The 27,363-nt window shown below is 53.2% G+C and overlaps 1 protein-coding gene across 1 annotated transcript; it reads right to left on the minus strand.

Moving 5' to 3' along the window:
- Positions 1-1,438: 1,438 nt before the first annotated feature.
- LAMB3 (laminin subunit beta 3) lies at positions 1,439-26,034 on the minus strand. Its single transcript, XM_059831229.1, has 22 exons — positions 25,986-26,034; positions 25,320-25,474; positions 16,259-16,373; positions 15,975-16,048; positions 15,339-15,521; positions 14,880-14,943; positions 14,376-14,551; positions 13,516-13,636; positions 12,942-13,130; positions 12,692-12,847; positions 11,929-12,125; positions 10,900-11,011; positions 10,035-10,407; positions 9,402-9,562; positions 8,148-8,356; positions 6,802-7,005; positions 5,964-6,108; positions 4,398-4,605; positions 3,229-3,370; positions 2,662-2,838; positions 2,048-2,201; positions 1,439-1,575 (listed from the first exon to the last, which is right to left on the minus strand). The coding sequence occupies exons 1-22, from the start codon at positions 26,032-26,034 to the stop codon at positions 1,439-1,441; spliced, it is 3,501 nt and encodes a 1,166-aa protein (XP_059687212.1).
- Positions 26,035-27,363: the final 1,329 nt, after the last annotated feature.

The raw sequence follows: 27,363 nt of genomic DNA on the forward strand, positions 1-27,363 counted from the left end.
GTGAAACAAAGTTCAATCCTCAGTTGAAATTCTCTCTCTTGCAGAAACAGAAGGGCTGTTTTACTCTTTTCTGCACTTCAAAGCCAGACATCAACAGTGCAAGCAAGAAAGGAGGCTGCATCCCGCCAGGAGCAGGCGGGCAGCAGCTCTTAGAGCAGCAACCGACTGGTGATGAGCGGCACGTTAGTCCCAGGAATCCGTCAATGCAGTGACCTTGGGGTGCTTCTGGATCGTTAATGCTGGGAGAAAGCACTGTAGCAAGGGAAAGTCTGAGGCTACTGCTAGCATATTCCGTGTGTATTATCCATACGACATCGCTCAATGCTATAAGCTTTTGTTTTCTGTATAGTGTTTAGTTGTCCAATGCATAATAAGTGCACTGCACAACACAAATCCTATAAACCAAAGCCATGCAGAGTTTTACTCAGTGGCAGCTCAGTTATTTTTACAGTCTGCATCCTACCCACTCCTTGGATTTTGGACAGTCCCAGGCTTTGGCACTCTGAAGTTCAGCATTAACCAGCTGCCCAGGCTACACGGTTTTCACTTCAGCTACAAAAGGAGAGACAACCTGCTAGCAACCTCCATATCTCTGATAATAATCACAGCAAGGTCTAAATTCCAAGTCTGTAATTGCACAATAAATACTTGCTTAATAAAGCTGAGGTTTGTTTTGTAAAGTGCCTGTTGGTTATTCATAGAAATTTGATGTGGAAACGGTCTATTAAGCCCCTTCTAAAGCATCCCCCGTGCATCTGCAGACCTGCTCCCTCTGGTATTTTTCTGGCAAAGAGTTACTTGGTAAATAAGCAGATTGTGGCAGAAAGTCAAACAAGACATTCACCTTGTGTGAAACAAGTCAAACAAGACTTCACCTTTGAGTATGAGCTCCCATTTCTCTTATTTGTATAAATATAGGTATGTTGTAGAGACATGGAGGTAAAATTCTCCATTTCTGGGATCTGGCTCTTTGAAGAAAGACTAGGAGGGAAGTACGAAGCCACGGCAAGTTTTAAGGATTAACTGCAGTGCAGATAAAAAGTTTTAAAAGACCCCATGAGGGTTTTAATTTGAACAGTGAAATTCAGCTGAAAGAGCTTGAATTGGCTAAAATAAGAAAAAGAAATAATTTCTTGGTTTATAAACCCCTCTGGAAATAATAGCTTTGGGGATGTTTTTATTTGCAATGGAAGACTGACGTCTCTCCCCCTTTTTCCTCCAACCACCGGGCAGCTTCAGCCAGTCCAACCACGGTTAGCCCTCTCCAGGGGCTTGCTCCTTTGGCTCCGTGCAGATATTTCCCAGAGGTACGGAAAGTCAATTTGCTAAAAATAGAGACATTAGGCACATGCGAACTCCAGCCGGAAAATGGGAATAAATACACAAGTCAGTGCCTGCAGAGGAGGAAGGCAATGCCGCTGGAGCGCGGGCAGCTCGCTCAGGAGCAGCTCTCATAGTAGGCGACTTGCTTGTTGATGGTGTCCCGGATCCTTCCCACCCGCTCCTCCAGGCCCGACAGCCTGGCCGACTTGGACATCAGAGCCTTGTTGCTTTCCCGAATTTCCACCTCTAAAGCTGAGGAGAGAGGGCAGGAAAGGGTTACACGATGATCGGACAGGAGGAAGGCATCATGGCCATTACCCTCCCCAGCAGGTTGGGCTGACTCTCCACCTCCCTCCTGCATAGCTCTGGTGGGGCAAGGAAAACAAATATTGCCGCCTCCTCCTCCTGCGTTCCCCCCTCTCCCCCTCAAAAAACCCCAACGTGACTGCTCTGAACAAAGCCATTACTTTTGAATGCTTAAAAACGGAAGTGAGCGTGTGGAGGAAAACGGGGGCACACTGGCATCGCAGGCAGGACATCCCCTCTGCGGCCACCCACGTTCCCTTGCAAACTCTAAATTTACTGGCATGGCCCCAGCAGATGCACCACCTCACTGCCAGAAGTATGTTGTTTTCCTCGTGGTTTCTTTCCCTCACCCCTCTGGGAATCAAAAGCCCTTCCCCAGTGTGTGAGATTATCACTCTGAGTTCACAAAGAGTCTTACTTTCCATCCTGACCATCATGTCCAAAGTTTCCTCAAACAAAGCCTGTGCCTCCAGGTCTATGCTTTGCACCCTGCTGCCCTGCTCTCCCAGAGCCGGGCTCTGCTCCATCCTTCTCTTCAGCTCAGCGTACATTTGTTTCACTTGTTCAAAAGCCTGTGGAAAAGCAAATAAACAGTGCACGTAGGAACAAGCAAATAGACTGGGAGAAAGGGGATTTTCCAATGTTGAATCCATTTTAAATATTAAATGGATACTGCACTAGAGCTTTGCCATGATGTTATTATGCAAATGAGTAACAGTTTGTGATGCGCTCAAGAGATGCTGACTGACAGCTGTATGGGCTACTCTGCCTCAGGCGGGAGATACAGCAGGGATAAGCTTCCAGCAAAAAGCATTCGAATTGAGAAAGGTCCTGGAAAACTTCAGCAGCGGGATACTGCATCAGATTAATAAGAAGTGACACGACAACGCACGAGCTGTGGCCTGAACAGGAAAGCCTCCTCGCCTCATCCAAAATCATGCCGGGACACAGCTGGCTTTGCTGTCTAACAACAGTGGGGAAGCGGAGCCCAGCTGTGACAGCCCTGGCCGGCGATGTGCCGGAGCCCGGTACCTGCTGCGCGCTCCTGGCCTGCTCGCCCGCCTCCCCGGCCGTCTGCTGCGCGTCGGTGGCCCGCAGACGGTTCTGGTCCGCGCCGCGCTGCAGCTGCGAGAGCCTCTCCATCAGCCCGTCCAGCTGGCCCGCAATGGACTTCACGTTATTCGCGGCTGGCCCAAGAACAGCCTCGATCTAAAAGCAGAGTGCTCCACGTTAAGAAGAAAATTGCATCCAAACCCCATTCCTAATGTTTTTTTCCTCTGTGCAGGGACCAGCTACACTGCCTGAGGGATGTATCGCAGAAGTGGGCTTTCGGCAGGGAGCGGGGACTGCTCCCTGCGCAGCTGAGCACTGCATCCCCGGGGCTCGTCTCAGGGGACTCTGGCAGGGACCGTGACTGGAGTTTGGAGAAGCACGCAAGTGAGGCACAGCAGAAAAGAGATTTTTTTTTTACAGCAAAATCTTCACCAGATCCCATTTCCCAGCTGCACTGGTGCTGGACTCTACCAAGCAGGGAAGTTTCAAAAGGAGTGGTGAGCAGGGCACAGTATCGTTATTGGGAAGTCACCGCACATCACTTACTTCATCAACGCGCTCCTGGATGAACCGAAGGGAAGATCCAGAGCCCCTGATAGCACCCCGGGCCTCCAAGAGCACTGTGTTTGCTCGTCGCAGGTTCCCAACCACCTCTTCCACATTACCCTCCACGGCATTCGCCCGGTTCCTGGGGAAATGTGGGAAACGGCCAGCAGTGAGTGTAGATAATTGCATGGACTGGAAGTCAAGGTTGCAGAGGCAAAATAAGGAAGCTTGAGAAGCGAGACAGGATTGTTACTGGGAAGGTTGCAATCTCCCTCCCCCAAAAGCCACAAACCCACATATCTGGGCACACTGCACTCCAGCAGCTTTCCTTCCAAGAGAAGTGTTACTTCCATTTTCTTACCCCCAAGCAGAGGAGACAAACTGAGAAGGGAAGAGAAACACCTTCCTTTAAACTAGTTAGAAACATTTATTTTGTAAGTGGTGCAAGAAAATGTATCGAAGGGAAAGCAATAACCACTGAACCAGTTTCAATGAATACTTCTCTGCTTGCAGTGGGACTATTCAGGTTGGGCAACAGAGCTCCCTGCTGAAAGCCAGACTCCCTTGTCTCATCGCTTCCAGCAGGTTAAGCAGGTGTCAGACGCTATCAAGGAGTTTACATACTTATCCCACTAACCTTCTTGCTGGGATATTGCTGCAAGTCAACATGTGACAAAGTAGATGCTCCAAATTTGCAAGGACAATCTGTAATTGCTTTCTAAGGGACCATGGGATAATCCTCCCAACTTTCACCCAGAAAACAAATAGCCCATTTAATCTCCTCATGCCCTCTTGTGCAATTAGGACGTAGGTCACCAATATCAAGTAATACCAGAGCAACCCTGTCATCTCCCATCACAGGGACTCAAGAGGCAGAGAAAAGCTTCCATTACTTTTGGTAAAGACCTTCTTGTTCTAGTATCTGTAACAGGATCTATTCTTGGCAGCCAGATTTCTTATTTGTATTGGGGCACCTGGGAGGTGCCTGCAGAGATTGCAGACTCATTCTTTGATGCACTGTATGGACATAGAAGATCCCGGGCTAAAACTTCAGCTTGTGCAAGCCAGTCCAGCTCCAGCAGAGCGAGACTGCAGCCCAGCTGGGAACCAGCACCTTCACTCCGGCTGAGTGACCCTCAGCTGCCGAAAGCCCTTGAGCCCCAACCGACCTGGCTTGTTCCGCCTGCTGCTGAAGCTGCTTGGCCTTGGCGATATCCTCGGCAGTCTGGGCAAGTATGCTCTCGGGGCACTGCAGCTTAGTCGCCAAATTTTGAATCTCAGTCATTTTCCTCAAGACTGCGGCAGCATCCGTGGGGAGACGTAGGGAGAGAACAGACTCACTGATTTCCTGGATAATGGCAGGGTCCGTGTCCTTGTCTGCAGAGCAAACAGACGGACAGCGTCAGAAACAGGAGAGGGGAAAGGTGGGAGTGCAAACGCAAAGGAGGATGAGGGCAGACATCCAGCCGTGCGTGCTCTCACACACGCAGTCTCTTCATTTCAGACAGCTGCCAGGATCCACCCTGAATTAATCCCCTTGAATTGAATGTACTTCTCATTCGCATCAGCAAAACTTTCAGGAAAGGACTGAAATGATACCTTTAATTTGGCAACAAGCACACCATGGCTAAGCCCAGAGCAAAGTCAGGTAGACCTCACCGAGCAGATGAGGTTGTGTTTCAAGACAAGCCTTTTTTAATTTCATAAATGAAAGTTAATAAATCTGAGGAATCAGAAGCAGGCAGAGCCCAAGGGACATTAGCCCAGCGATTAGCTCAGAAATATCTTCACTCATCATTAACACCAGGCAGCACCAAATGACCTGATTTTCTTATTCAGCTAATGCTCGTGAGGCTCATTATGTTATTACAATCTGTCTGCGAACAATAAGTCATCCCATTGGTTTATAGGGCAACAAGGAATTTTCATCTGATTAAGAGTCTGCTCCAGAGAAGAGTTGTCTGTTTATCTCTGGTCAGTGAGCGTTGCCGGCAAACTTCTCTGCATGGGGTCAATGCCGACTGCAAATCCCCAGAGAGCACCAGCCATGGGGATGGGCTTGTCCTCGAGCCCCAGAGATGGCACAAGGCTCTGCGGCAGAGAGCGGGACCCAAAGCAAACTGTTGGCCATGCTACAGACAAAAGACTGCCTCCTCCACAGCTTTCCACTTGCGTTAATTCAGTTCATTGTTTTAGAGGTAATATTTGCGAGCAGTTCATGGGGGGATGTTGCAAGACCCCTCCATGAAGCCCTGCGCACAGAAGGTCAAGGCGGTGCAGTACCTCCTGCCCCACGGACCTCACAGATGGCCCCCAAATGTCCCCAGAAGGAAGCAGGCAGGGTGTGCCCCAGTGACATCCCAGGGAAGTCGACACAGATAAAACAGCCAGGATTAATTTGGGTCGATCTGAACAGCACGGTCAAGCCTGAACAAGTGAGCTGGCCCAGCTGCAACTCCTGACAAAATCACAGACTTTTGTACTGCTAAAATGCCTTCTCCATTTTTAAGAACACACTATCCAAGTCTGCCTTGCCGTCTCAAAGGGTGTTCATTACCTTTGCTATGTAAATACCCATGTGCAGATAAACTGGATATCCAAGAGCTTAACTGGGGTGAGCTATTCAGCCGACTCCCTTGTACTGTACTCTCACATATCATATCCCTGCAAAAATGAGTGTTTTCTGTGCACAAGTCAACCTGCACAGACGTACTTTACAGCTTGCAGAGCACTACCTGACAAGAAGTTTCGCACTTGCTGGATGAACTGCTGGATGCGCCGGACATCTCCTTCTATCTGGGTCCTTGTTACGCTCATCTGGTCCACAAGCCGTCGTGTATTGCTTTGAATCTGATTTGCAGACATCTCTGTCATTTCAATCTGCAAACAACAATATCCTGATGGAGCCATTCCTTCTTGACCTGGAATCCCAGCAGCCCTACCTCAACTCTGAGCGGACTGGGCAAGGCACTTTGAAACTATGCTATTCCCCATTCTTAATACGCCACTGCTTTAAAGGATTGTAAATGTTAAAGACTGAGGACTGGAGTTGCAAAGGAAGCTCTCAAACAGGGGCAGTACTGTTTGACTTTTTAAACACCTTTGAAATGGATTTTGAAAACTCACTTTATCTTTGCAAGCAGCCGAGAGGCCACAGAAAGAAGCTGCCACAGCACTAACACACACGTTCTAGTAGATGGCATCAAATGTTAGAGCAGATACACCTGCGGAATCAGAGAGGTTTCCACATCCCCACCCCTTCTGCCATACTAATCCCAAACCAGGAGGAGGACAGGCTTCCTCGTGACATTTCCAGAGCCGCTCACGTGCCTCCAGCTCTGCAGCTCCTGCACCGGGGGGAGGCAGGACCCACGCACGTAGCAGGGAGTCTCCCACTCAAAAATTCCTGAATTTCTGAAGCTGCCCAAATGATCAAGTCTCAAACAGAGTTTGCCATTGGGTATTTATCACAGCTCACCCTCTCCACAGCTGTCCCCCCAGGCTCTGCTGCTTGACACCAAAGGACCGAGCGCAGGGCTCGGCCGCGGGACAGGCAGCGCTGCCCGCACTCACCAGCTGCGCCGTCTCCCGGAGCCGGGCGCTCAGGCTGCGGAACTCCCTGGCGGCTTCCCCGGCCGTGGCGAGGGCCCCGCTCGACAGCGGGAAGATGCCGCGGCAGGGGCGGCCGGCCCCACAAACAGTGCTGTTGTCTCGCGGGCAGAGCAGCCCCTCGCAGCGGGCAGGAGTGCACGTCTCCACTCGGAATCCACCGCAGATCTGGAGAGGGAGAGCGCGGTGAGGCAGCGAGGGCACTCGCCTTGCTGGCGAGACCTCAGTGCCCTCGGCAAGGCAAACCAGCACATCACAGGGGCTAAAGTTTCGACAGACCCTTGCCAAGGGAGCCGGAGAACTTGCTGTGCTCGTGCTGCAGGGCTCTGCACAGGAACCGGGACGGAGCCAGCCCTCCCCATTGGGGCTGACAGCGATGCGAGCGGCACAGCCCAAATGACCAGAGAGCCTGACTGTGTCAGAGAAGGGCAGCCAGAGCTACGCACGTGTACGGCAGCGCTGAGTGCCCACACCTGAGACAGCAACGCAAGATCTGCATCTCCTCACCACCCCAAGCTGGAGCATAAACGAGAGCAAAGCAGGAGCTACACCCCAGCAGCTCACAAAGAGTAACAGAGCATGTCTGCATGGAGCAAACATCTCATTTACTCTCAGGACAGCAACTCTTCCCCTCACGGCAGGGGAACCCTGTCCAACCTGTGCCGTTTGCTTTGGAAGACAGAATGGGATGAGGAGACCCTGCCCTCTTGTCTGGACATCAGTGGTTTTGGTTGCGTGGCATCTTCTAGAGTTACCACCCATGAAAGAGTGCACAGCAGCAGGGGCACATGCAAACCCAGAGCCACTGCAAGCACCAGCACAGGCTGGTCGCTTGGGAATGTGTTGCTGCCCTGAAAAGCAGAGAGGGGAGGTTGGTGGTCTCCACAGCAACCGTGCATTAGGAGACACCGAAATGGATCTCCATGGCAATAACAAAGCAGCGAAGGAGAAATAAAAGAAACCTCATCCAGAAATTAAGTGGGTCTTTGAGATACAAGAACTGACACATGAGAGAGTCCTTGGAGGAAAAAGTGCATGCTTGGGAGGGGGTGGCGGGCAATGCTTCGGCATCTGTGATCCCCAGGCAAGGGACACTCAGGCAATTCTCCACTGATGTCCCAAAGCAGCAGGTTGCTTGGATGGCATTTACGAGTCTCTCGGGACAGAGACTTTGTCTCATACCATGCTGGCCTCTTTGAGCCAAGATGCATGACTGCAGGATGAAGCTTCTGCCTCCTGAGCACTACAGGGCCCTCCTGAAAACTACATGTGCACAGTGGGGAAGTCATAAAAGCACTTTGTATCTTCACCTTATTTATGACAGGGGTCAGGTTGGGAGATGAGGCTATCTCGCCCTTCAGGGTCAGCAGCTTGGAGGTGGACTCCGCAAGCCCCCCCTCCAGCCCCGCGGCGTTCCTTCGGCTTTCCCGGGACTCAGCCAGCAGTCCGGAAGCGCCGGCAATGAGGCTGCTGGCATTGGTGGATGTCTGGTAAGCAGATCTGATTGTCTTGAAGGCTCCTGCAGGAATAAAACCAATAAATGACACAAATGCCTCCGTGACTCATAAATGCAGCATAGCTGCCTAAACAAAGGCATTGACTATAGCCTGCGAGTGGATGTGTGCAGAGAGGAGGGGGACACAGCCAGAGTGATTAGTCACTACAGCACAATAAAAAAGCTCCTTTTATTTCCAAATGCCTTTCAGCCATTCCTTCAATGAGCTACAGAGCTTTCATGACGGAGTGAACTCTGGGTTGGGGCTAAAAGATCAAAACAGAACTAAAGCAAGGTGACATGCGCACGCTGATCCTGTGCTTTGCTCCGTGCAGCCCAGAAGGGCTTTGGCGGGGCAGGACAGGGCTCTTTGAGAGCCCTTCCCCGGCTCCCCTCCACCACCACAGCCTGGAAGGACACGGACCTCTAAGCCCTGCTCAGACGGCGAGGTGCAGAGCGAACCTGCCCAGGCAGCGGCCGCTCGCCACCGCTCGCACGTCCCCGGCCGAGCCCTGAGCTGCAGCGACGAGGGGGAGGCAGCAATGAGACACTTGGAGAGAATTAACTGTAGCAGGGATATAACGGCAGCCTACCACCAGCATCATCACAGGGCTTAATTAGCTCTTCTAAGCGCCTGACAGCTGCCTGGCTCTCTTCCCCACCCCTCCATCCCTTCCATCTGTGCACAACCTTCATTATCTCAGCTTCCTCCCGGGTTCGGTGACACGCTCCCAGCGAGGCTCCCCCCTTCCCACCGCTCCTGCTGCGCCCCGGCAGTGGAGTTTGTGCTGGCTGGGGGACAGGAACGTGGTGCCCGCAGAGCAAGCCACGAGACCCCAAAACACTGGAGCAAATAACCCGATAGTGTAAAATCCTGGGCCAGGGACCAGAGGCTGGGTAGAATGCGCCCCTCGCGCTGGGGAGGGAAGATGCATTCACTGTTCCTAAGCTGACAGCAAGTTAAAAACTCCATCTCATCCACCCGGCCAGTGGGAAACCACCAGGCACAGTCACGTTGAGGTAAATTAACGGCTGCAAATTAAGAGATATTACAGCTGCAGCACTGTACCTGACAGATCTGTGCTGCGGCTGGTTTCAAACTGGGTCTTCTTGCTCTGATACTGGGTGTTAGTGATAAGCAAGCTGCTGTTGAGGGTTTCGAGCTCCCTCGACAGAGAGGCAGTCTCATCCAGAAAACGAAGGTCAGGATTTATACCCTGGATCTGCTTCCTGGCAGAGAACAAACAGAAAATGTGAATTCAAGTAGAGAGCAAAGCACCCACAGACAGAGAGCGGGGTGCTCTCGTGCTGGGATGCTGCCAACAGCCGGTGAGGAGACACTTTGAGCCCAGAGAGCTGATGGCCAAGGACATGCCATGGCCTCGCAGGTTTGCAGAGGTGGCAGAGAGCGGCACTGGGCTACAGCTCGCAGGGCCATGCCCATGCAGAGACCGGGCAAGACGCCGACCGCCCGGAGCCTGTCCGCCAGCCTCCTGCCTTTGCAACATTTCACACAGGATGGGCACGCATGGAAGCACTGCTCTCTTGCATCCCTGGTCACTGCACAAACGGAGCAAGTTACAGAAACTAAGCTGAACACGTACAAGTGGCTCAGTGTGACAAGTGGAGGGAGCACACAGAAAAAAGCCAGCATCCCCTCCCAGCTAGGGGACGCACCCCGTTAGCAGCATCTGTCCCTCACCTGATCGCAGCGAGCGTGGTGCCCATCTGGGCCAGGCCCTGCTCCATCGCGGGAGAGCGGCGGAGGATGCCCTGCGCCTGCTGCACGTTACCCTCCGCCTGCGAGAGGCGGGGGCCGAAGCGGGACCCCCCGCTCCCAAGGGGCAGCCGCGAGGTGGAGTTGCTGAGGCCGGCCTGCCGCAGGCGCAGGCGCTGGATGTCCCCATCATAGGCGCGGAAGCAGGGGTGGCACAGCTCGCAGCCGGGGTAGGTGCTGCAGTGGCCCCGCTGGCACTGGTCGCAGCGGGGGCCTGTGACACCCGGGCGGCAGAGGCATTGGCCTGTGGTCTTGTCGCACCCCACGTCCTCTGTGCCCTGGAAGTCACAGTCACACTCTGGGGGATGGAAAAGTGGAAAGATACAGAGGTGAAGCCCACTGAAAGGGGGGGGGGAAATGAATATTTTTTTATCTATATACACACATATATACACACACACAAAAAAAAAAAAAAATCAGACCCTGTTAATGGGATTGCCAACACAATCTGAAGTCCAGCCCCAGCCATCAGCCCCCGCAGCATCTGGGAAGGAGGCGGCACGGGCAGAGGAACGGGAAGAGCCCCCAAGCCCAGTCGCTCACCCAGCCCCTGACCCTGCAGGGCCCGAGCGGCACAGCCGAGGGGCTCACCCAAGGCTGCTGGGAGGGAACTGGTGGATGCCTGGACATGGGGGAGAGCAACAGGGATTAACTAGGAAGCTGTTCCAGAGAGGAAATTTCTCTTGCAAAATAGCATGGGAAACACTGATGTCAGGTACTCCTTCCCAGGTAATCCATGATTTCACGGTGCTAAGCAACTCCAAGCCAAAATGAAATGGATGCTCCCTACCTGTGCACCCTACACGGATGTCTCCGTAGCGCCTATCTGGGCAAACCTGCTCCTGCATGACAGAGCACGTCCGTCCCGTGAAGCCTTCTCTGCACGGACACTGTCCTGTGAACTGAGGAAAGAGAAGTACATCAGGAAGACCCAGCTCTGGGCGCTTTCCTGGGAAAGCCCTGCCTCGACTGCAAAGCCAGCACACGGACAATCTTCTCTACTCAGCCTGTGCCCCAGGACGTGCCCGCACTGCTCCTGCCGGGCTGCAGACTCAGCCGCAGCGATGCGAACAGTCTCCAAACAGCCCAGGCGTTGCAAAGCAGAGTTCTAAGCTTTGCTTCAAAGACAAAGGAATTGCCCACAAGCAGCTGGTTTGCCATCTCAGGTCTCCTCCCTGCACTGAGCTCGTTTGGGACCTACCTTTGGCTCTTAGAATTTGTCATGGGGGTTTTTTTTCACATTTAACTTTAATTTTCCCGGTTGTCTTTTAAGCCTGAAGTGACACACATGCTTTTCATCGACAAATGAGGATAAGTAACTTGCTTCGCCTGCGTGAAGATCTCTTATTAGGACTTCCTTACTAAATATCAGGCCTTTTAAAATAGCTTAATCCTGTCTTGATGATTACCACCTTCTTTCATTTTCCTGAATAGCCTGTCATAGTGTTTCCTAGGAAATAGGAAAAGGAAAATAAAAGCAGGATGTGCTAGGGAATGCACGGCCCTTTTGTGGAGGCTCCCACGGACGGGGTGGGACAACAGAGCCACCCAACAGGTGGTTTTGGTGCTCTGAGCGATCCCCGGTGCGGTGCTGCCCAGCGGGGACACGGCTCCGTTGGCAGTGGCACTCTCGGCTGTGCAGCTCGACCCCCGGCTGCCCCCGGGCAGCCCCTCACAGCAGCGTTTGCAGAGGTGGGAAAGGAAAAAAAGAGAGCAAGCTTGCAGGTGGATGAGAGAAAGAAAGCAGGGAAATGAAAAAGAAATATTGCTGAAAACGCTGAATCTGCCCTGAGGATGCTCAGGGTGGGCTGGGCGGTACCTGGTTGCAGTGGGGGCTGCGGGAGCCGTGCGGGTGGCAGCTGCAGGGCCGGCAGCCCCGGCCGCTCCCCATCTCCCAGTGCTCAGCCGCACACTGGTCGCAGTCATTCCCCACCACATTGGGCAGGCAGAAGCACTTCCCCGTCTCGTCGTCGCAGGGCATGTCCTGCCGAGTTCCCAGCACATTGCAGGTGCATCCTGAAACAGGGAGGGGTTTGTCATATTAAAAATGGGTCCAGAGCACCAGGCCGGCTTCCCACAAAGCCAGGTCCACCAAAGCACCCTGCAGCCACCCAAAGACGAGCTCTCCTGTCTCTCCCTTCATACCTGAGCTCAGCACAAAGGACCTGCACCCCTACTTTAGCAATGCGCTGCCCCCTCAAGCACCGCAGCAGGACTCAGCATCCCTCCAGCCCAGCCCCACGCGCAACACTGACCCGAGCCACGGCTGCTCTCACTCACCCGCACGGCATCGCCTCCGGCATCCCAAGCCCTGCGCACCCAGGGAGGCACTCAGGAAAGGAATACAGTCCTACACACGCCCCAAACTCTGCTTTCCCTGTGCTTTTTGCCAAATTGTACCTGAGACAGGCCAGAGACTAAGCAAGGAGGTTTATAAGCCTTTGCAAAACAGGCTTTGGCTTGGAAACCCTAAATGAAAGCTGGCTGGCACCTGCATTTCTTTCAGACCCACAGAGGATGCTGAGTGCAGAGGTGAGGTGGGAGCACCCTGGGAAGCAGGGGCTGTTTTGGGGTGTACTCACCGCGGCACCCCATGGGGTTGGCATTGGCCAGCTGGGCAAACCCTGGTTTGCAGAGGTGGCAGCGATCCCCTTGCACATTCTCCTTGCAGACGCAGCGCCCTGTCAGCGGGTCGCAGATGGAGCCCGGCACAGTGCCGTCCGGGTCGCACTCGCAGGCTGGAAACGTGCAAGAAACGGCATTGCTGAGGGGCGTGAGGGACGGATGGGGGGGTCTGGGGAAGGTGCTACAGCAGGGTAACAGGGCACTCACGCAGACAGGCTTCGGGATGGGCGAGATCTTGCCGCTGGTTGCGAAAATAGTTAGTTTTGCAGCGCTCACAGTTGTTGCCTTCAGTGTTGTGCTGGCAGTTGTCACAGACGCCCCCGCTCACCCCTCCGCTGGCGCGGTACAGCTCCGGGTCGAAGTGGCACGAGGCTGAGTGACCGTTGCAGTTGCACCCTAAAAAAACCCCAACAAAACAGCCCAACTAGTGCTGCAACCGTCCAAACCCCTCCAGCAGCGGCAGCTCCAGCACTAGAGGGTGCCCGAGTCCCCTCCGTGACACGGTGACACCCGCTAACCGAGCTGGCACCAGCCGGACAGCGTGGCCAAGCGCTGGTGCAGCCCATGAGCCTGGGCACTGCCCGGCCACAGCCTCGCAGAGCAAAGCCCAGCGTGCAAACGTGTCAGGGGTGCCTTTTGCAGAGATGTCCATGTTAACATCCAGCCCTGCAAAGTGTCCCGGTAAAAGGTCTCGGAGCTCACTCCCACTCCTGTTGCTCATGGCTGGGGAGGATTTAGGAAAGGCCTTAGGAAGAGGAGAGGGGAAAGGCACTCGCCGTACTCTGGCACTCGTGGGGATCGTCATCTGCTGCGGGTGCCCACGGCCGGTCGTTGTAGAGGGCGGCGCAGCGATCGCAGTTGGGACCAGCGGTGTTGTGCTGACACATGCAGTGCCCGTGGACCTGCTGCAGAGACAACGCTTTACCCCTTCCTGGATGATAGCTGCTCAGTTCAGAGCTTCATCCTCCTGATGCCTTTCTGGCACATGCCTGGCCCGCTCCCGCGCAGCCCCCATTCCCTGCTCAGAGATGAAGCTCCAGTGCCCAGACAGCACTGCTGCAGCACCAGGGACAGGCTGGTCCTCCCCTGCAGCGACAGGGCGATCCCCACCACCTCTACCATCTACCCAAGGACAACCACTCTCAAGGCAAAGTGGACAAGCATAAGCTGGGGACAAGAAAATCCCACAACAGCTAATAACCTATGCCAGCAAATCCTCCTGGGCATGAAGGAGCCTGCTGAAACCTCCTGTGCATCCCCACCCAGCCAAGAGACCCTGTGCTGGCAGGAGCAGTTCCCCCAGAACATGACATCCCACAGCTACTGAGCTTCATAACTCATTATAAAGCCCCTCCACTTTCTTCCTGACACAAAAAGGGGGTGCATGTGAGGGTACCACAGGCTGCTGTCTCACAGCCACCATCCCATTGCTGCAGGCAAAACGGGGCATCGTTTCCCCCAGTTACAAGCAGCCTCTGGCCAGGGAGAAAAAAGACTCCCACACCCCACCACTGGTGGCCAAGGACTCCTGAGGAGCACTCCTGGGCAACGTGGTGGAGCCCAATGCTCCCACGGGGGTTCAGGAGTGGTCTGATACCCCAGAGCTCATCTTTAGGCTTTTCACTGTGCCCCAAAACTCACCGCGGCGTGCAGGTCTTCCAAAGGGGTGCAGCGGTCGGCATGTCCGTGGCAGAAGCAGCTCCCCAGCACCCGCATCTCCGTCACGGCGTAGAAGGTGCTGGGTGAGTGGTAGCCCTGGCGCACAATGTGGGGGAGCTCAGTGAAGTTGATCCTCAGGTTGGTGAACTGCCCCAGCTCTGTTGGGGACCGAGGAGAGGTGTGAGGGGCAGCAGGCACCGGCTGCAGAAGTGCACTGCCATTTGCGTGAAGGGCTCGGAGCAAGAGAGGCAGATGCATCGGCACGTGGAGCAGCGGCTGAGTCATCAACAAAGACCAAACGCTGCTCCTTGACACACCGGAGGCCCGGGGCGGCAGTCAAACATGCATCTCGAGGCCTTGTTTGCTGAGGACCTGCTCCCCTGCGGGGTTACCCCAGCTCAGTGCTCTCCATCACATGTAGGAAGAACCATGAGATGCGTCATCACCCTCTCCCTTTCTCAGATATAAAAGAGGCCGTTCACTTACTATCGATGGTCTGGCTGTAAGAGGTAGCGACGGTAGACGCCAGGTCTTGGACACTGAATTTCACCTGAGAAGGAAAAAAAAATAAGTTAAAAAGCAGGAAACACAAGGTGCATTCCTCTCATGCTCTGGGCAGTGCATGCTCTGGACCTGCCTCTGCAGAACATCATTTAACACAGCGAAAAGGCTGCAGAGTTGCAGAGGATTTTGCAGGAAGACCAGCTTAACACCTTGCTTGTCACAAAGCAGGGAGGGCTTTCCTCCCAGAGGAGCGAGAATCCTCCTGAGGACTCCTTCAGCAGTGCTGGGTGTCCACGGACTCCATCCCTCACCAGGTGTAATACGTGTAAATATTTCCAGGCCACTACGTGTTTCTGCAGCGTTGCGCAGGCCACCCACCCCAAACCCAGGGTCACAGCGGGCGGAACGGGCACGTGTGGGAGCCCCTGCCACAAAACCCACCTTGCCCCCGTGCAAAGGGTACCCCTGCAGCGTCTGGCACCGAGCATCCTGCCAGCTCTCGGGGGAGCCCCGGGGGACATGGGGGAAGGCGGCGGCGCAGTCGGAGGCCAGGTACTGGTACACCTCCCAGGTCTTGCCGAAGTCGGTGGAGCGCTCAATCAGCATTGCAGCGGGCAGCAGCGACTGCAGAGCGGGGACAGAAGCACATCTTTAACGCGGCGCACGCCAGCCGGCTCCCACCCCGGGGCCTGGGGATGCCTGTCCTCCTCCTCCCTCCAGGCTCAGGTCTCTGCAGGCTGCTGGAGCAACCCCCTCCACTGCAGGTTACCAACAACTTCTGGGTCCCCCCCATTCCCTCAGCCAGCCCTGCTGCAGCCCCACACTCGCAGCCACAAAGTATGGGTCTGCACCAAGGAGGCTTTTTGGCAGACAGTCATGGGATGGGAACCCACCGCCCTGCTCTGCTCCTCCCAAACACCCAGGGGAAAGGTCATGCAAACAGGGAAAATGGCAGGATCCCCGGAGTGCTTCCTATTGGGAGCCCAGAGGGAGCTGCGCGCTGAGATCCCCACATCCAGCGGGGCCCATCCGCTGTCATCTGTGACAACCTCGGGAGCAGGGATGATGCACACGAACCCTGAAGTGAAGCAGGATGCTGCTGAGCTGGAATGTCTGGTCCAGGTCCAGCTGCAAAGAGACGCGCCCGATGCCTGCGGGCACAGAGAGGCAGCTTCAGAGGTGCAGACTGCAGACTTCAGGAAAATAAACTGCTTAGCTGCCTGAGCCAAGCCATTTATTTCCTTCTTTCTTTCCAACCTATTGAATTCAACACCTTCTCCTCTTCCCCTCATGCCATTTATCGCCAGGGACCCGCAGCTGCAGTGTCCGGGGGGGGCCCAGCGCGCCCAGCCAGTACTCACCGCTCTGGGACTGCCACCAGCGCGAGTGGCCGGCGGAGGACAGGACGTTCTCCACGCGGTGGCCGTTGTAGGCGTGCGGCAGCCGCGAGTCGCACCTGCAGCATCTCATGCTCCACTGGAAGAGAAAGGGTGGGTGGAAGCGACCGTCCCGGCTCGGCCGGAGGGAAAGACCCCACCGCAGACCCCGGAGGAGAGGGGCTCAAGTGCAGCGCGGACTGGCCGAGGAACAAATGGCATCAGTAAAACTGGTTTATCAGAGATCTGAAGAACCGCGATCCATGAGGCTAATGATATGCAGGACTCAAGTGGTCCCTTTCACACCCCATTAAAAACAGCAACTCATGGTTTTATGGACTGAAAACTAAAACCAAAATGCTTTCGACTAAAACACATTTTTGGCAAACCATCAAAACTGCCTTTTTTTAAGCAAACCTCCTGTTTTCCACAATGACACCACTTGATAGAAAGCTCTTTACAGCTTTTCAGGACCAGTTTGCCTTTTCCACACAGCCAGGGGCTGTTTGTTTGGGTGAACAGAAAGGCCTTTCTCTCGCACCCAAAAGCCCCGGGCGATGCTCAGCCCCCCTGTGCTCTCCCCTGGGAGCGGAGCGGGAGCAAACAGCTCAGCGGGTGAGAAGTAAGCGGGTGGGAAGTCGAGCGGCTCAAAGTTCAGCCCTTCACTTGAGCAAGTAATTCAAGGAGCAAACAGAGCTGTAGCATGGGGAACGCGGAGACGGGAAAAAACAGGGTCCCGGAGGAGCAAACAAATACCCAAATTTTGACTAACCAAGCAACGCTCCGTGCGGCCACTAACATGGGGCTGCTGGGCGCGTGCGGCACATGAGTAGGCTCAGAAATGTGTAGAAAGCAGCAGGAAGGAGATTGAGCAAGAGACGGTGAGCGGGGAAGGTCCGGACACGGGCCAAGAGAAGAGGCGGGCACAGGGTGGGCGAGGACCACTGCAAAACGGTGGGGAGACACCGAGATGAGGCCAAGGTGGGGAAGGGCAGGTCCCAGGGGGTTGTTAAAATAGCAGATGATGACAGAGCCCACAGCAGCATCCCACGGGGAACATGGGGAGGGCCCATCCGAAGCGCTCGGTACCAGCCATGCTCAGAGCGGAGCGAACGCAAGGGGCTGCAGGTAACGCTGTCCCAAAAAGCAAGAGTGATGTGAAACATTTCAACTAGAAACTGAAGTTGTCAGTGGCCCAAGCAGTAAAGTAGCCTCCCACATGGAGCAGTGGGACACACACTTCACGCTGACACATCCCAAAGCCCGAGAAATTGGGGAAGTTTGAGAACAGTGTTTGCCAGTGATGGCAGGCGCTGGCCTCGGTGACATGGGGCAGGACAGTTCAGAAGGGTCGTCCTGGGAGGGGAGCGGATTTGCGGGAGAGCAGGGGAGTGCGTCTGGCACAGGGTCTAACAGCTGACGCCGGCAAGGCAACGAGATACCCCGCTGGGAAGGCTGGCATAAAGTGACAGCAGAGGCGTGGGCATGTTTGGGACCCCAGTGATGAGATCAGCTTTCAGTGGCGGAGCAGAGACATCGGGTGACAAATGACAAGAAGCACTTTATATCCACCTCCGTGCTAAAATCTCCCCATCTGATACTTAAACAAATGAGCAGATTCCAACCCAAACACGACCCTACACATGAGCTGGGGTCGGGAGAGATCTGTGCCTCGGAAAGGCAGCAGGAGCTGGTGGCTGGGGGGGCACGGTGGCACCGAGATTTCTGGTTTCCCCTTTAAAGGATTAATTCACAGTTTACACATATTTCCTTACTCCTGAAACAGGCTCACCTAAGTCAGCCAGGTCTCTCATATCTACAAAAAAGGACTCAGCTTCATAAGAACTACCTCTTTTTTTTTTAATTTAAAGAAAAATTCATGGAAAACTTTGTCCAGAGTTACATTTTGCTTGCTCTCACACAAAACCACACAAGGCTTAGGCTGGCTTTGAACAGAAAGCACTGACGGGTACCACAGCAGACGCAAAGCTGCCCGGCAGTTCTCCCAGCCCATGGCCGTGCTGACGCCCCGGCAGCGGACAGCACACGGCGAGGTGGCCGGGCAGCAGCAGAGAGGTGTGAGCTCAGACCACGGGTTGGGTTTAGATCCTAACAAAGCCCAGACCTGACTCTGCTCTGCCCCCGGACCTGGGAACCTTTCAGCAGTTGGGCATATATTAAGGAGAGAGCCTCACTTAAAACTGATCTGTTTCCATAATATTTTCCACAGTCTTTATGTTCTCTGTCTATAAATATCCCAGAACAGGGCTTAGCTAACTACAATATTTATAACAATATTGCAGAGTAAGCAAACAGATAATTCAAAGTATATAATCATGCAATTTCCCTGGCTCTACCAAGTCCTCCTGGCTCTGCCAGCAAGAATCAGAAAGAATATAATCAGGTCCAGGCAGAAGAACTCATTTCAGATAATGACTACTAGCAGCAAATTGTCAGGAAGCTACAGGAATTATCCACAGAAATAACCTAGTGAACAATTCCTAATAACGATTAAACTTCACAACAGTTCTGACTGTGATTAGCAAAGGGAGAAGGAAGGCTTTCTGCAAGGGGAAAGGTTAATCTCAGCTAAATTATTCATTAGGAGTGATTCAGGAATACTTATTAGACCATTCATACAGCCAGAGACACAAGTGCCTTCTAGTAGCTACAAGGCGATGTTGGCAACGGAGCTGCAACCACACTTAAAATGCGGCGCTAAGTAAAAATGAAGCATAAACTGCCTGTGCCAGACAGACCCCCCCCAGGCAGCCCGGGGACTGTGCTCCGTGCAAAAATCTTTGCCTATTTTTTTCCTTCCCCGCACCCCCTCCCTCCCAGCTTTTTCATTAAGGCTAAAATTAACACTGGAAGTAAAACTCATTTCACGACCGTGGAGCAAATTGTGAAACCCCTCTATTGCACACCAGGAGGATTTGCTATTACTGACTGTGACTATGTGTCTCAAAGTTCCTCGGCACAGAGGGAATTACCAAAAATGACAGTCCAGTGCCGGGCTGAGGGGTGATTCACCAAGCACACACCTTTCCCCAGCTCTCCTCTTCTTTTCTCTCCAGCATAGCAACGGCCTCAGCAGATCCCTCAGAGCTGGGCTTGCCAGGAATAGCCCAGGGCTGCGGGAGTACGTGACAATCGGAAAGGAAGCGGTCACGGTTTAAGCTGGGTCACCGACCCCTGGGCAGCCCCAGCCCTGCCTCTCCAGCACGTCGTCCCCTCCCTGCCAGGCACCAAAGGCCCCAGCCCGTGCGCTGCGGCAGCAAGAGAGAATCCGTACGTGTCTGAGTAGGTGCGGGATGCGGGGCTGAAAAGGCCTATAGGAAGGCAGAAGGAGTTGTAGGTCTACGTGGAAACCACTAACTGCCCCTCTGTGCCTCCAAGCTACTCTTAAGAGTCACCCAAGATAGAGGTTGTGGAGGTTCAGAGATTAAAGGAAATTCCTTCCAGCCTTTTGACAGGTAATTCAGAAGGCAGTCGTTTTAGAGGAAAAGCTAGCGTGTCGAGAATAAACATCTTCATGTTTTAGAAATAAATGGCAGGGGGAAATCCATGCAGAAGAACGACCAGGTACTGTAAAAACGCGCATATATCACATCGTGCACCTGGTGGGTGCAGGGACACGGGTGCAGACCCTGCTCTCGCCCATGCCCTCTCCGCAGCTCTGCTGCGGGTTTCGGCTGCTCTCCTCCTGCCCTGACCTTGCGAAGCAGTTGCTGTTCAGCCTCCCAGGCTTCCCCGCTCACACAGGGGCAGAAAACTGCGAACGTTTTTAAGCTGATGGACTCAGACCAAAGTATTTTAAGTAGCTCTGGCTGCCATTTTAATATGAGTAGAGAGCCCTTGAAATAAAACCTCCTGGCATAGGTGCACAACCCAAAATAAGCTGAAGTTATTCATCAGCAAAAATGGGAAGCTGCTTCTCTCCAGTCATGAAATGAAGACCTTTCATAGCTGCGGAGACTTTGATGGTCCTGCGTTCAAGCCAGCTCCGTGTCAGTGAGAGGCACTGTGTCAGTCGGGCTCCTGGCACGCAGCCTCCCATATGAGAGCCTTGCGTGGTCTTGCACAATTAATATTGTATAGGAACAGTAATTACTGTTCCAAGTTTATTTGGGGAATCTGGAAGACAGTGGGAATTTATACGTAGACAGAGAGATTGAGGGTTATTAAGAAATAGGGTGGGCAGCAAGAATGAATTACCCTAGGAACAAAGGCACCTGTTAAAGCCAAGTTACACAATTCTCTATTCCAACCCATTTTCATTCCCTGTTAACACTAGCTGTAGGACATCGCTACGCCAGGCTCACGCAGCAGGGCTCGTCTTGCCTGTGAAGTACTCTGTACGTTTTCCTTGGGAAAACATGGTTATATCAGCATGGTTACACTTTTCAGTGAGCAATTGGTATTTGCTTATCTGGCCTGTGCTTCAATTTTGAAACATAGGTGTATCTCTTAGCCGTAACATCTGACATCACAGCCTTGCTGGGCCAGTCAGAAGCGACACCGGGAAGTGAGCTCTGAGGTTATGCTCAAAACACAAATAGAGAGCTCTGACCCTCAGCTTGGTTTTGCCACTGACCCCCAAATTCAGAGGCGAGAGCAGAGATGGGGGAGAAGACACAAGCTGGACAAACACCCTAGCTACGGGGTTTAAGGAAATGAACTTCATTTCTCTTGCTTAAAAAGCAAGCATGTGGGTGCCTGTTTTCCTCACCCCGTCTGTTCTCACATCATCTCCCCTCAGCGAAACTTCATTTAAAATCTGCCAGGACGACAGCCTGCAAAACCCATACTGCACCAGCCTATCTCCACACCCCGCACGCATCGCCGGGGTCCTGTTGCCTCTGCAACATGTCTGCGAGGGAATGACGTGATGTCTCCCAGCATATGTGTCAATTTGCAGTCGTGTGGCAGAAGAAGATACAGAGGAGGGAGGGGGAGGAGAAAAAAAAATAATGGGAAATAGGCTTTTTCTTCTGCACATTCACTACGGGTAGGGACGTATCCCTGCAGCAAAGAGCAGGGTGTGTCTGAATACCAGAATAAGATGAGATAAGCACAGGGCAGCCCTGTATTACCTTCAACAGGTCTGGAATACAAATTATTTGGTGCCAACCCTCGACATTATGAAGCAATACTCAAAACTAGAGGCCCTGCTTTGAGCACGGGGTTGGATCTCCTGCGGTTCCATCCGACCACAATTATTTCACGATTTTGTGGATGCATTTTTCTGTGTAAAAGACTTGAGTTTGACTGATGACGTGGGTCTGGAAAGCAAATGAGCTGGGAGGCACTGTGGCTTTTCAGCGTGTTCTCCCCTGTTCCAACATGCCTAGGGCCCGCTGTAGCACCCAGCAGGCAGCGTGTTTTGGATCAGTACCGAGCTCCCTGACCGACTCATGCAGGTGGGCAAGCAGATGTAACCGTCAGACGGTAGCAACAAGGCAGACAGAAGCATTAGCCTTGCACGTATTCTCTTTTGCAGACATTGGCCTGTATTTTTGGAAACAGCCGAAGACGACTCAGTGCTGAGACACCACAGGGAGAGATGCTGCAGACCAACCCCTGCCAGGCAGCTGCGACCATCCATCAGCAGGAGCAGCAATCCGCTGCCACGCCGGGAGCTCTCCTGCCCAACGGGCTCACGCTCGCCTCCCGCTAACTCATTTAGGGATTACGCTTCTCTGGTACCTCTCCTCTTGATTCCTACCCGGATGACCCCATGCCACGACGACACAAGGGGTGATAAAGGTGACTTCCCACCCTTCATTGCTCATATCTACCAAGTGCCCACGAAAAGCAGACAGCAAATCTTGGTCCTTGACCTTATGCAAACAACATTTTAATACCCAAAGTCTCCCAGGGTCAGGGCGTGAGGACCCACGTAGTCGCCACACACAAACTGTTCGTCTGTAGGATGCAGGAAACAGAGCAGCAGCACAAGAGCCAGGACACCCAGCTTCATTCCTCTCTTGCCTTTTCTTTGGCAAAAGATTTCACAGTGATGTGCAGGGTGTTTGGGGTACTCTTCTAAATTAATAAAACAACCAGAAAAGTCTGTAGCTATTTTCCAGTTCTGAATACATCTTTAAGCCGAAAGCATTGCACAAGCCTGGAGGAAAGAAATGCCCTCCCTCCAGAGAAGCGTTAATCTTGCTGGGTGCGAAGACACCATGGCAAGGGTACCACGAAGCCAAGAGCTGAAGGTGTGCACAGCCCTCGTGCTGCCACTCGGAAGGGCCCGGCCAGACAAGGGGACTGGGAACCTGCTAATCCGCGTGGAAACAACACCATGCCTTCCCTTGGCTGGAGCGAGGCAGCGTGACCTACTCCATATTCCTACCAAAGCGCTACCCTTAGCATTTAAATAAAGAGACGGGTTAACTGGGCCTTGAATCACACCTCAGTCAACGCGTCTTTCCACACACATCGGCGCCTTTACAATCCCAAATCCAGGCTCACTTATTTTTCTATTTTATTTTCAGTTTCCCTCTTGCTTTTACTTTCCCTGCTGACTCGAACAGCCATTTCCCAAGCACTAAGTGATTTCCAAGCCAGACCATTGGTCTGCCTGGTTTCCACCCCCCACCACTTTTCTAATCATCGCTGCAGTCCCCTGCGCTATAAATGGCAACGCTGAGCGTCCCTCCTGGATTTCACCAGACTGAGCCTACAGCCAAGGAATGGAGCAATCAGCAGTGCAAAGTATAAAGGTTAGAGGGATTTGGAGCCGGAGCAGACAATGGAGCAGAGGCTGAAATCGATGCCCACAGCGAATGACCGACCGGAATTGCGAAAGAGGACCCTGGGGCCAGCGTGGGCTGGCGGCGGGGCCAGACAGCGTGTGCCCGCCAGCTGGCACGAGGGCACCGGCAGCCGGCGAGAGCAACCCCTCATCCCATGCCCTCTGCTGAGATTGCAGCACAGGCTCCAAATCTGTACCTATTTGGCAACAAAACAAGAGCAAGACTTGTAACGAAAAAAAAGTCATGAGTCAATAAATTAAGTGTGCTTACTTTTTATGGGATGGGAATAGGAAAATTGAGTTCAGGGGATTAATTTTTGCCTAAATTAGGGAAGTAGAAAAAAGGAGGAGAAAATTAGGAAATGCTCATCGCACAGGGATTTCTCCTGCAAAGATAAGACCTCGTATACTCATAACTCCCATTAGCCGTTACAGCTACAGAACAGAATAAGGGTAATAAGGGTCTTTGAGGAATTTGCTAGCAGTAACAATGCATCTCTCATTTCAGTATAGGAAAGGATCACGTATGTAGGCAGTAAGGAAGCGAAGACCCCATTCCCAAAGCAAGAACTGGAGAATCCAACTTAACATATCAGTGTTAATTGTTCCACATCTCTTTTAACCCTGATACTTGTAAGGCAAGGTATAAGGAATATGAAAACTGAATAGTTTAGGGACTTGAAGACAAGAGAAGACTGCTGCAATCTTGCTGTCTGCCTTCCTCCGCAGTACCGCCACGAGACCTCACTTGCTAATTCTGCACCGAACGGATCATTTCTGCTCGAGGTATACCACAGCCATCAGAGAGACACCCAGGCCCCACTTTGGAGATTACAAGTGATGCAGATGATCACAACCGAAGGCCTTTCAGAGTGATCTCTCGAGGTCAGGCAAAGGGAATAACGAGCCCACTCCAGCTGGTCTTAGGACGACCAGCTTTATCAAGGTTTTGCAGACACTCGCTTCCCATAGTACAAGCCTCCTCTTCAAGCAAAAGCCACTGTCAAAAGCCAATGTTCAGTGAAGATTTTAGAAGTACATTTATGTACAATTTTCCTCAAGAATAAACAGAAATCAAGAAGAAAAAAACCTAAGCCAGAGCAGAAATAATTGCTTGCTTTTTTTCCTGTCCGTGTGCCACAGCACCCTTGAGAAGCAGCGGGGGCTTGCTGGGGAGGCGAGCAGGCAGCCCTGCTCCCTGGCAGCAGCAAAACAGCTCCGACAAAAGGGAGTGGGAGCCTGAACGGAGGAAATGCCTGACCACAACTGTCAGCCTGGAAAACGACCTGACAAAGGGCAGATGCTGCAGCCAGCCCAGCTCCCAGCAGGACGTGATGCTCGTACCCGTGCGGGCCAGGGAGCTGCCCCAGGTTCGCACCAGCCAACAGCTCCCAGCCACCCCCGAGCCCACAGAGGAGTGGGAATCTCTCCAGCCCAGCGAGAGCCCCGGCTCTGCAACTCGCGCACTCACTGCCACATCTCAGCCTTCAACCTGAAGGGGAGTTCAAACCAGAAGAATGCTGACTCACTCCAGCTGGATTTCACTGTAGAAAACACTGCCTCACCACAGTCTGCCATCTCCTTTCCTCTCAAGCATCTCTTCCAAGACCCTTTTTGCCTGTTCTGCTTTGAACCCGCTCCCTTTTGAGCTCCTCCCACGGCAGTTACGGGGTTAACCTTGCCAGACCGACAGAAAGGCTTTCGGAAGCTCCCACCAGGGACATCACTCCCCGGGGTTTTCAGCTCTGTGCTCAGGCAGACTTAGCCTTAAACTCGGATTTGGTGGCAGCTTTGGAGCCTGGGAATCCGCAGCTGGCTGAAACGTTATCCTCCCAAGCACAATCTCCGGCCCCCGCACAACCAGCGTAATTGAAAACAGTTGTTCGGTTCAGAAGCTTTTCCAAGTCTTTGTGAAAGACCTGAAATGTTCCCGTTTTTGACAAGTGAAATATGAGTTTAGTTTAGAACTAAAAAGTCCAGGGATAGGAAGGCTCGGGATATTTTGGACGCAAAAGCTTCCGTTATGCCTCCAATGCTTCACGCCAGAGCTTTGCTGCCCTTTCCCTGCCACCGCGTTCGTGCTCATCTCCTCTTCTCGACGACGGGGAGGGTCGAGAAGGGCTGGAGGGGACACCACAGATGGTGCAATGACACAGCACGGTTGGAAGGGGGAACTGAACCAGGTTAAACACATCCCTGCAAACGGTGGGAAGGAGAGGACGGGTGAAGGCATTAGCATCCCTACGGGAGGTGTAGGAGCGCGGAGGGAGGAGGCGAAGGTACCTCTCCATGGGGCGTGCAGTACGTCTCGGGCTTGGCGAGGCCACAGGTGGAGGAGGCTCTCAGGCGACGGGCTCGCCCCAGCAGCAGGTCTCCGGCGGGGGGGTAGCAGGCTCCCTGGGAGCAGGCTCGCTGTGCGCCCAGCAGCCGCGGGGCAGCTGGAACAACAGGAAAACAGGGCTTGGGCTTGGGTCAGGGTGGCACACAGACATCGACCAGCACGTCTGCTGTTTTCTACAACAGACCAACTACTGTCATGCTTGGGACAGACCTACAAACATGTGTGCCAAAAAGGACAAAGGTATTTTGCCCCTGAATTGCCTGTATTTTAATAAGAAAAGGGCACTTTTAAAATGCTTTGTATTAACAGTTATTTCTGAAACTCTTTGTTGCCATGACCCCAGTGTTTGGGCTGCAGGGATGCTCAGTTCCCTGCCCATCATACTGAACAGCCCTGTTTGGTGTCCCCTGTTTACCCATATAGCCAGCCCTATAGCCGGTTGCTCAGGACAGAGAGCAGCCTTTTGCCAGACACCAGCACTATTATCAAATACCGGTCTCCCAGCTGCTGCCACAATACTGCTACTAATACATAGCTTATGTTAGCAGCGCTTCCATTTAGTCAGCTTCCCCCATAACCTTTCAGAAACACTGTATGGTGAGCCTTACCCAGGAGGACAAATAATGCCCATGGCCAAAGCTGGCAGCGAGACTCCATTCCGCCAAGGACACACCTAGGGAAGGATTTGCAGCATGAGTGAGAGTGAGCAGAAAATGCCAGTCTAAAGCTGGGTCCAGGTCCTTCACATTCCTTCTCAGTTTACAGGGAGATAATTTTAAATTGATCTACAACAGAATAACATGGGTGAAAAATCAAGAATAATGAAGAGGACAATCAGATGCTCAGATTGTATTTGTTTTTAGTGTACAAGGAATCACAGCTTTTTGTCTAACTCATGAAGCATGCACAAGATTCTCTTAAAGTGTATAAGAGATTGCCCTCTTCCCCGAACACTATCTTCCGATCTTTATATTATTGCTGAGATGAACCACAGGTACCAGCACGGCACCTCGCTCTCAGCAGAGCTGTAATTTCTGACCATCCAGCTCCCCGGGGCCATCGAAAAGCCGCAGCCCCCAGCACCGCAATCCGCGGCAGGCAGGGAGCTGGCGCCGATGCCAGGTCGCAATGCACGGCTAGAAACGATGCCCTAACGAACGTGCACACACATCCCCCATACACACCCCCACAGCCACCTCTTCCCAGGCACGCTCCACTTTCTGCTCTCCAGCCCCACCCTTTACCCTGCGTTTCCAGAATCAATTCCAGATCAAAACTCACCAGCGCATGCAATGCCCCAAAGTCTTGTTCTAAGAAAAGAAGAAACCCATAAAAAAAGGCTGCAGAATAAGTGTCTCCCCGGGGAAGCCCTGCAGGAGAGCCCAGGGGAGGCAGAGCTGCCAGCACACCCCCAGCAGCCAGAAACCTCACCTGCCCTCTTCCCTGCGTGAGCAGGAGCACCGTCCCCAGTCCCCGCGGTGTCCCGTGTGTCCCTGGCTCACAGCGAGGGCTCTCTCCCCCCACGCCAGCCGGCAGCCGATCTGCAACCGCAAGAGCCCTCTGAGCACTGGCTCTCTCCTCTCCTGGCTTTTAACATGCAGCTGCCTCACCTGGGAGAGAAGGTGCCTGTGGGTGCAGTAATGATAAAGGGAGTGATTCAGGGATCTTCAGACATACACACCCAGTTACTGTATAACTCATGACAGCTCCTAGACAGGGCGCACAGCCGCAGACATAAATCATTTCGGACGAGGATGATGGCAGCATGAACCAGCTGCTCTGCAGGTAACAGCAGGCAAAAGCCCATCTGTAGGTAACCCCACCTGGGGCTCGCGTGGCCATCGCTGGGACATCACCAAGTCAGCTTGAAGCCAGCTTCCTCCAGAGCCGCTGCACGGCTCGGCATCGGGCGATACACCCAAATGTTCACCCACCCTCTCAGACAGGTCTTGCATATTGTGGTTAGCACCGTGATGACAAGGCAGC

Source organism: Gavia stellata, chromosome 30 (genome assembly GCF_030936135.1).
Source record: "Gavia stellata isolate bGavSte3 chromosome 30, bGavSte3.hap2, whole genome shotgun sequence".
Taxonomy (NCBI): Eukaryota; Metazoa; Chordata; class Aves; order Gaviiformes; family Gaviidae; genus Gavia; species Gavia stellata.

Coding starts and splice junctions, on each gene's coding strand:
- LAMB3 (XM_059831229.1), bottom strand. CDS start 26,034: ATGGAGTCTCGCTGCCAGCTTTGGCCATGGGCATTATTTGTCCTCCTG. Junction 14,552..14,879: donor TTACAGCCAGACCATCGATA/GTAAGTGAACGG, acceptor GGTCCCCAACAG/AGCTGGGGCAGTTCACCAAC. Junction 3,371..4,397: donor CAGCAGGCGGAACAAGCCAG/GTCGGTTGGGGC, acceptor ACATTTCCCCAG/GAACCGGGCGAATGCCGTGG.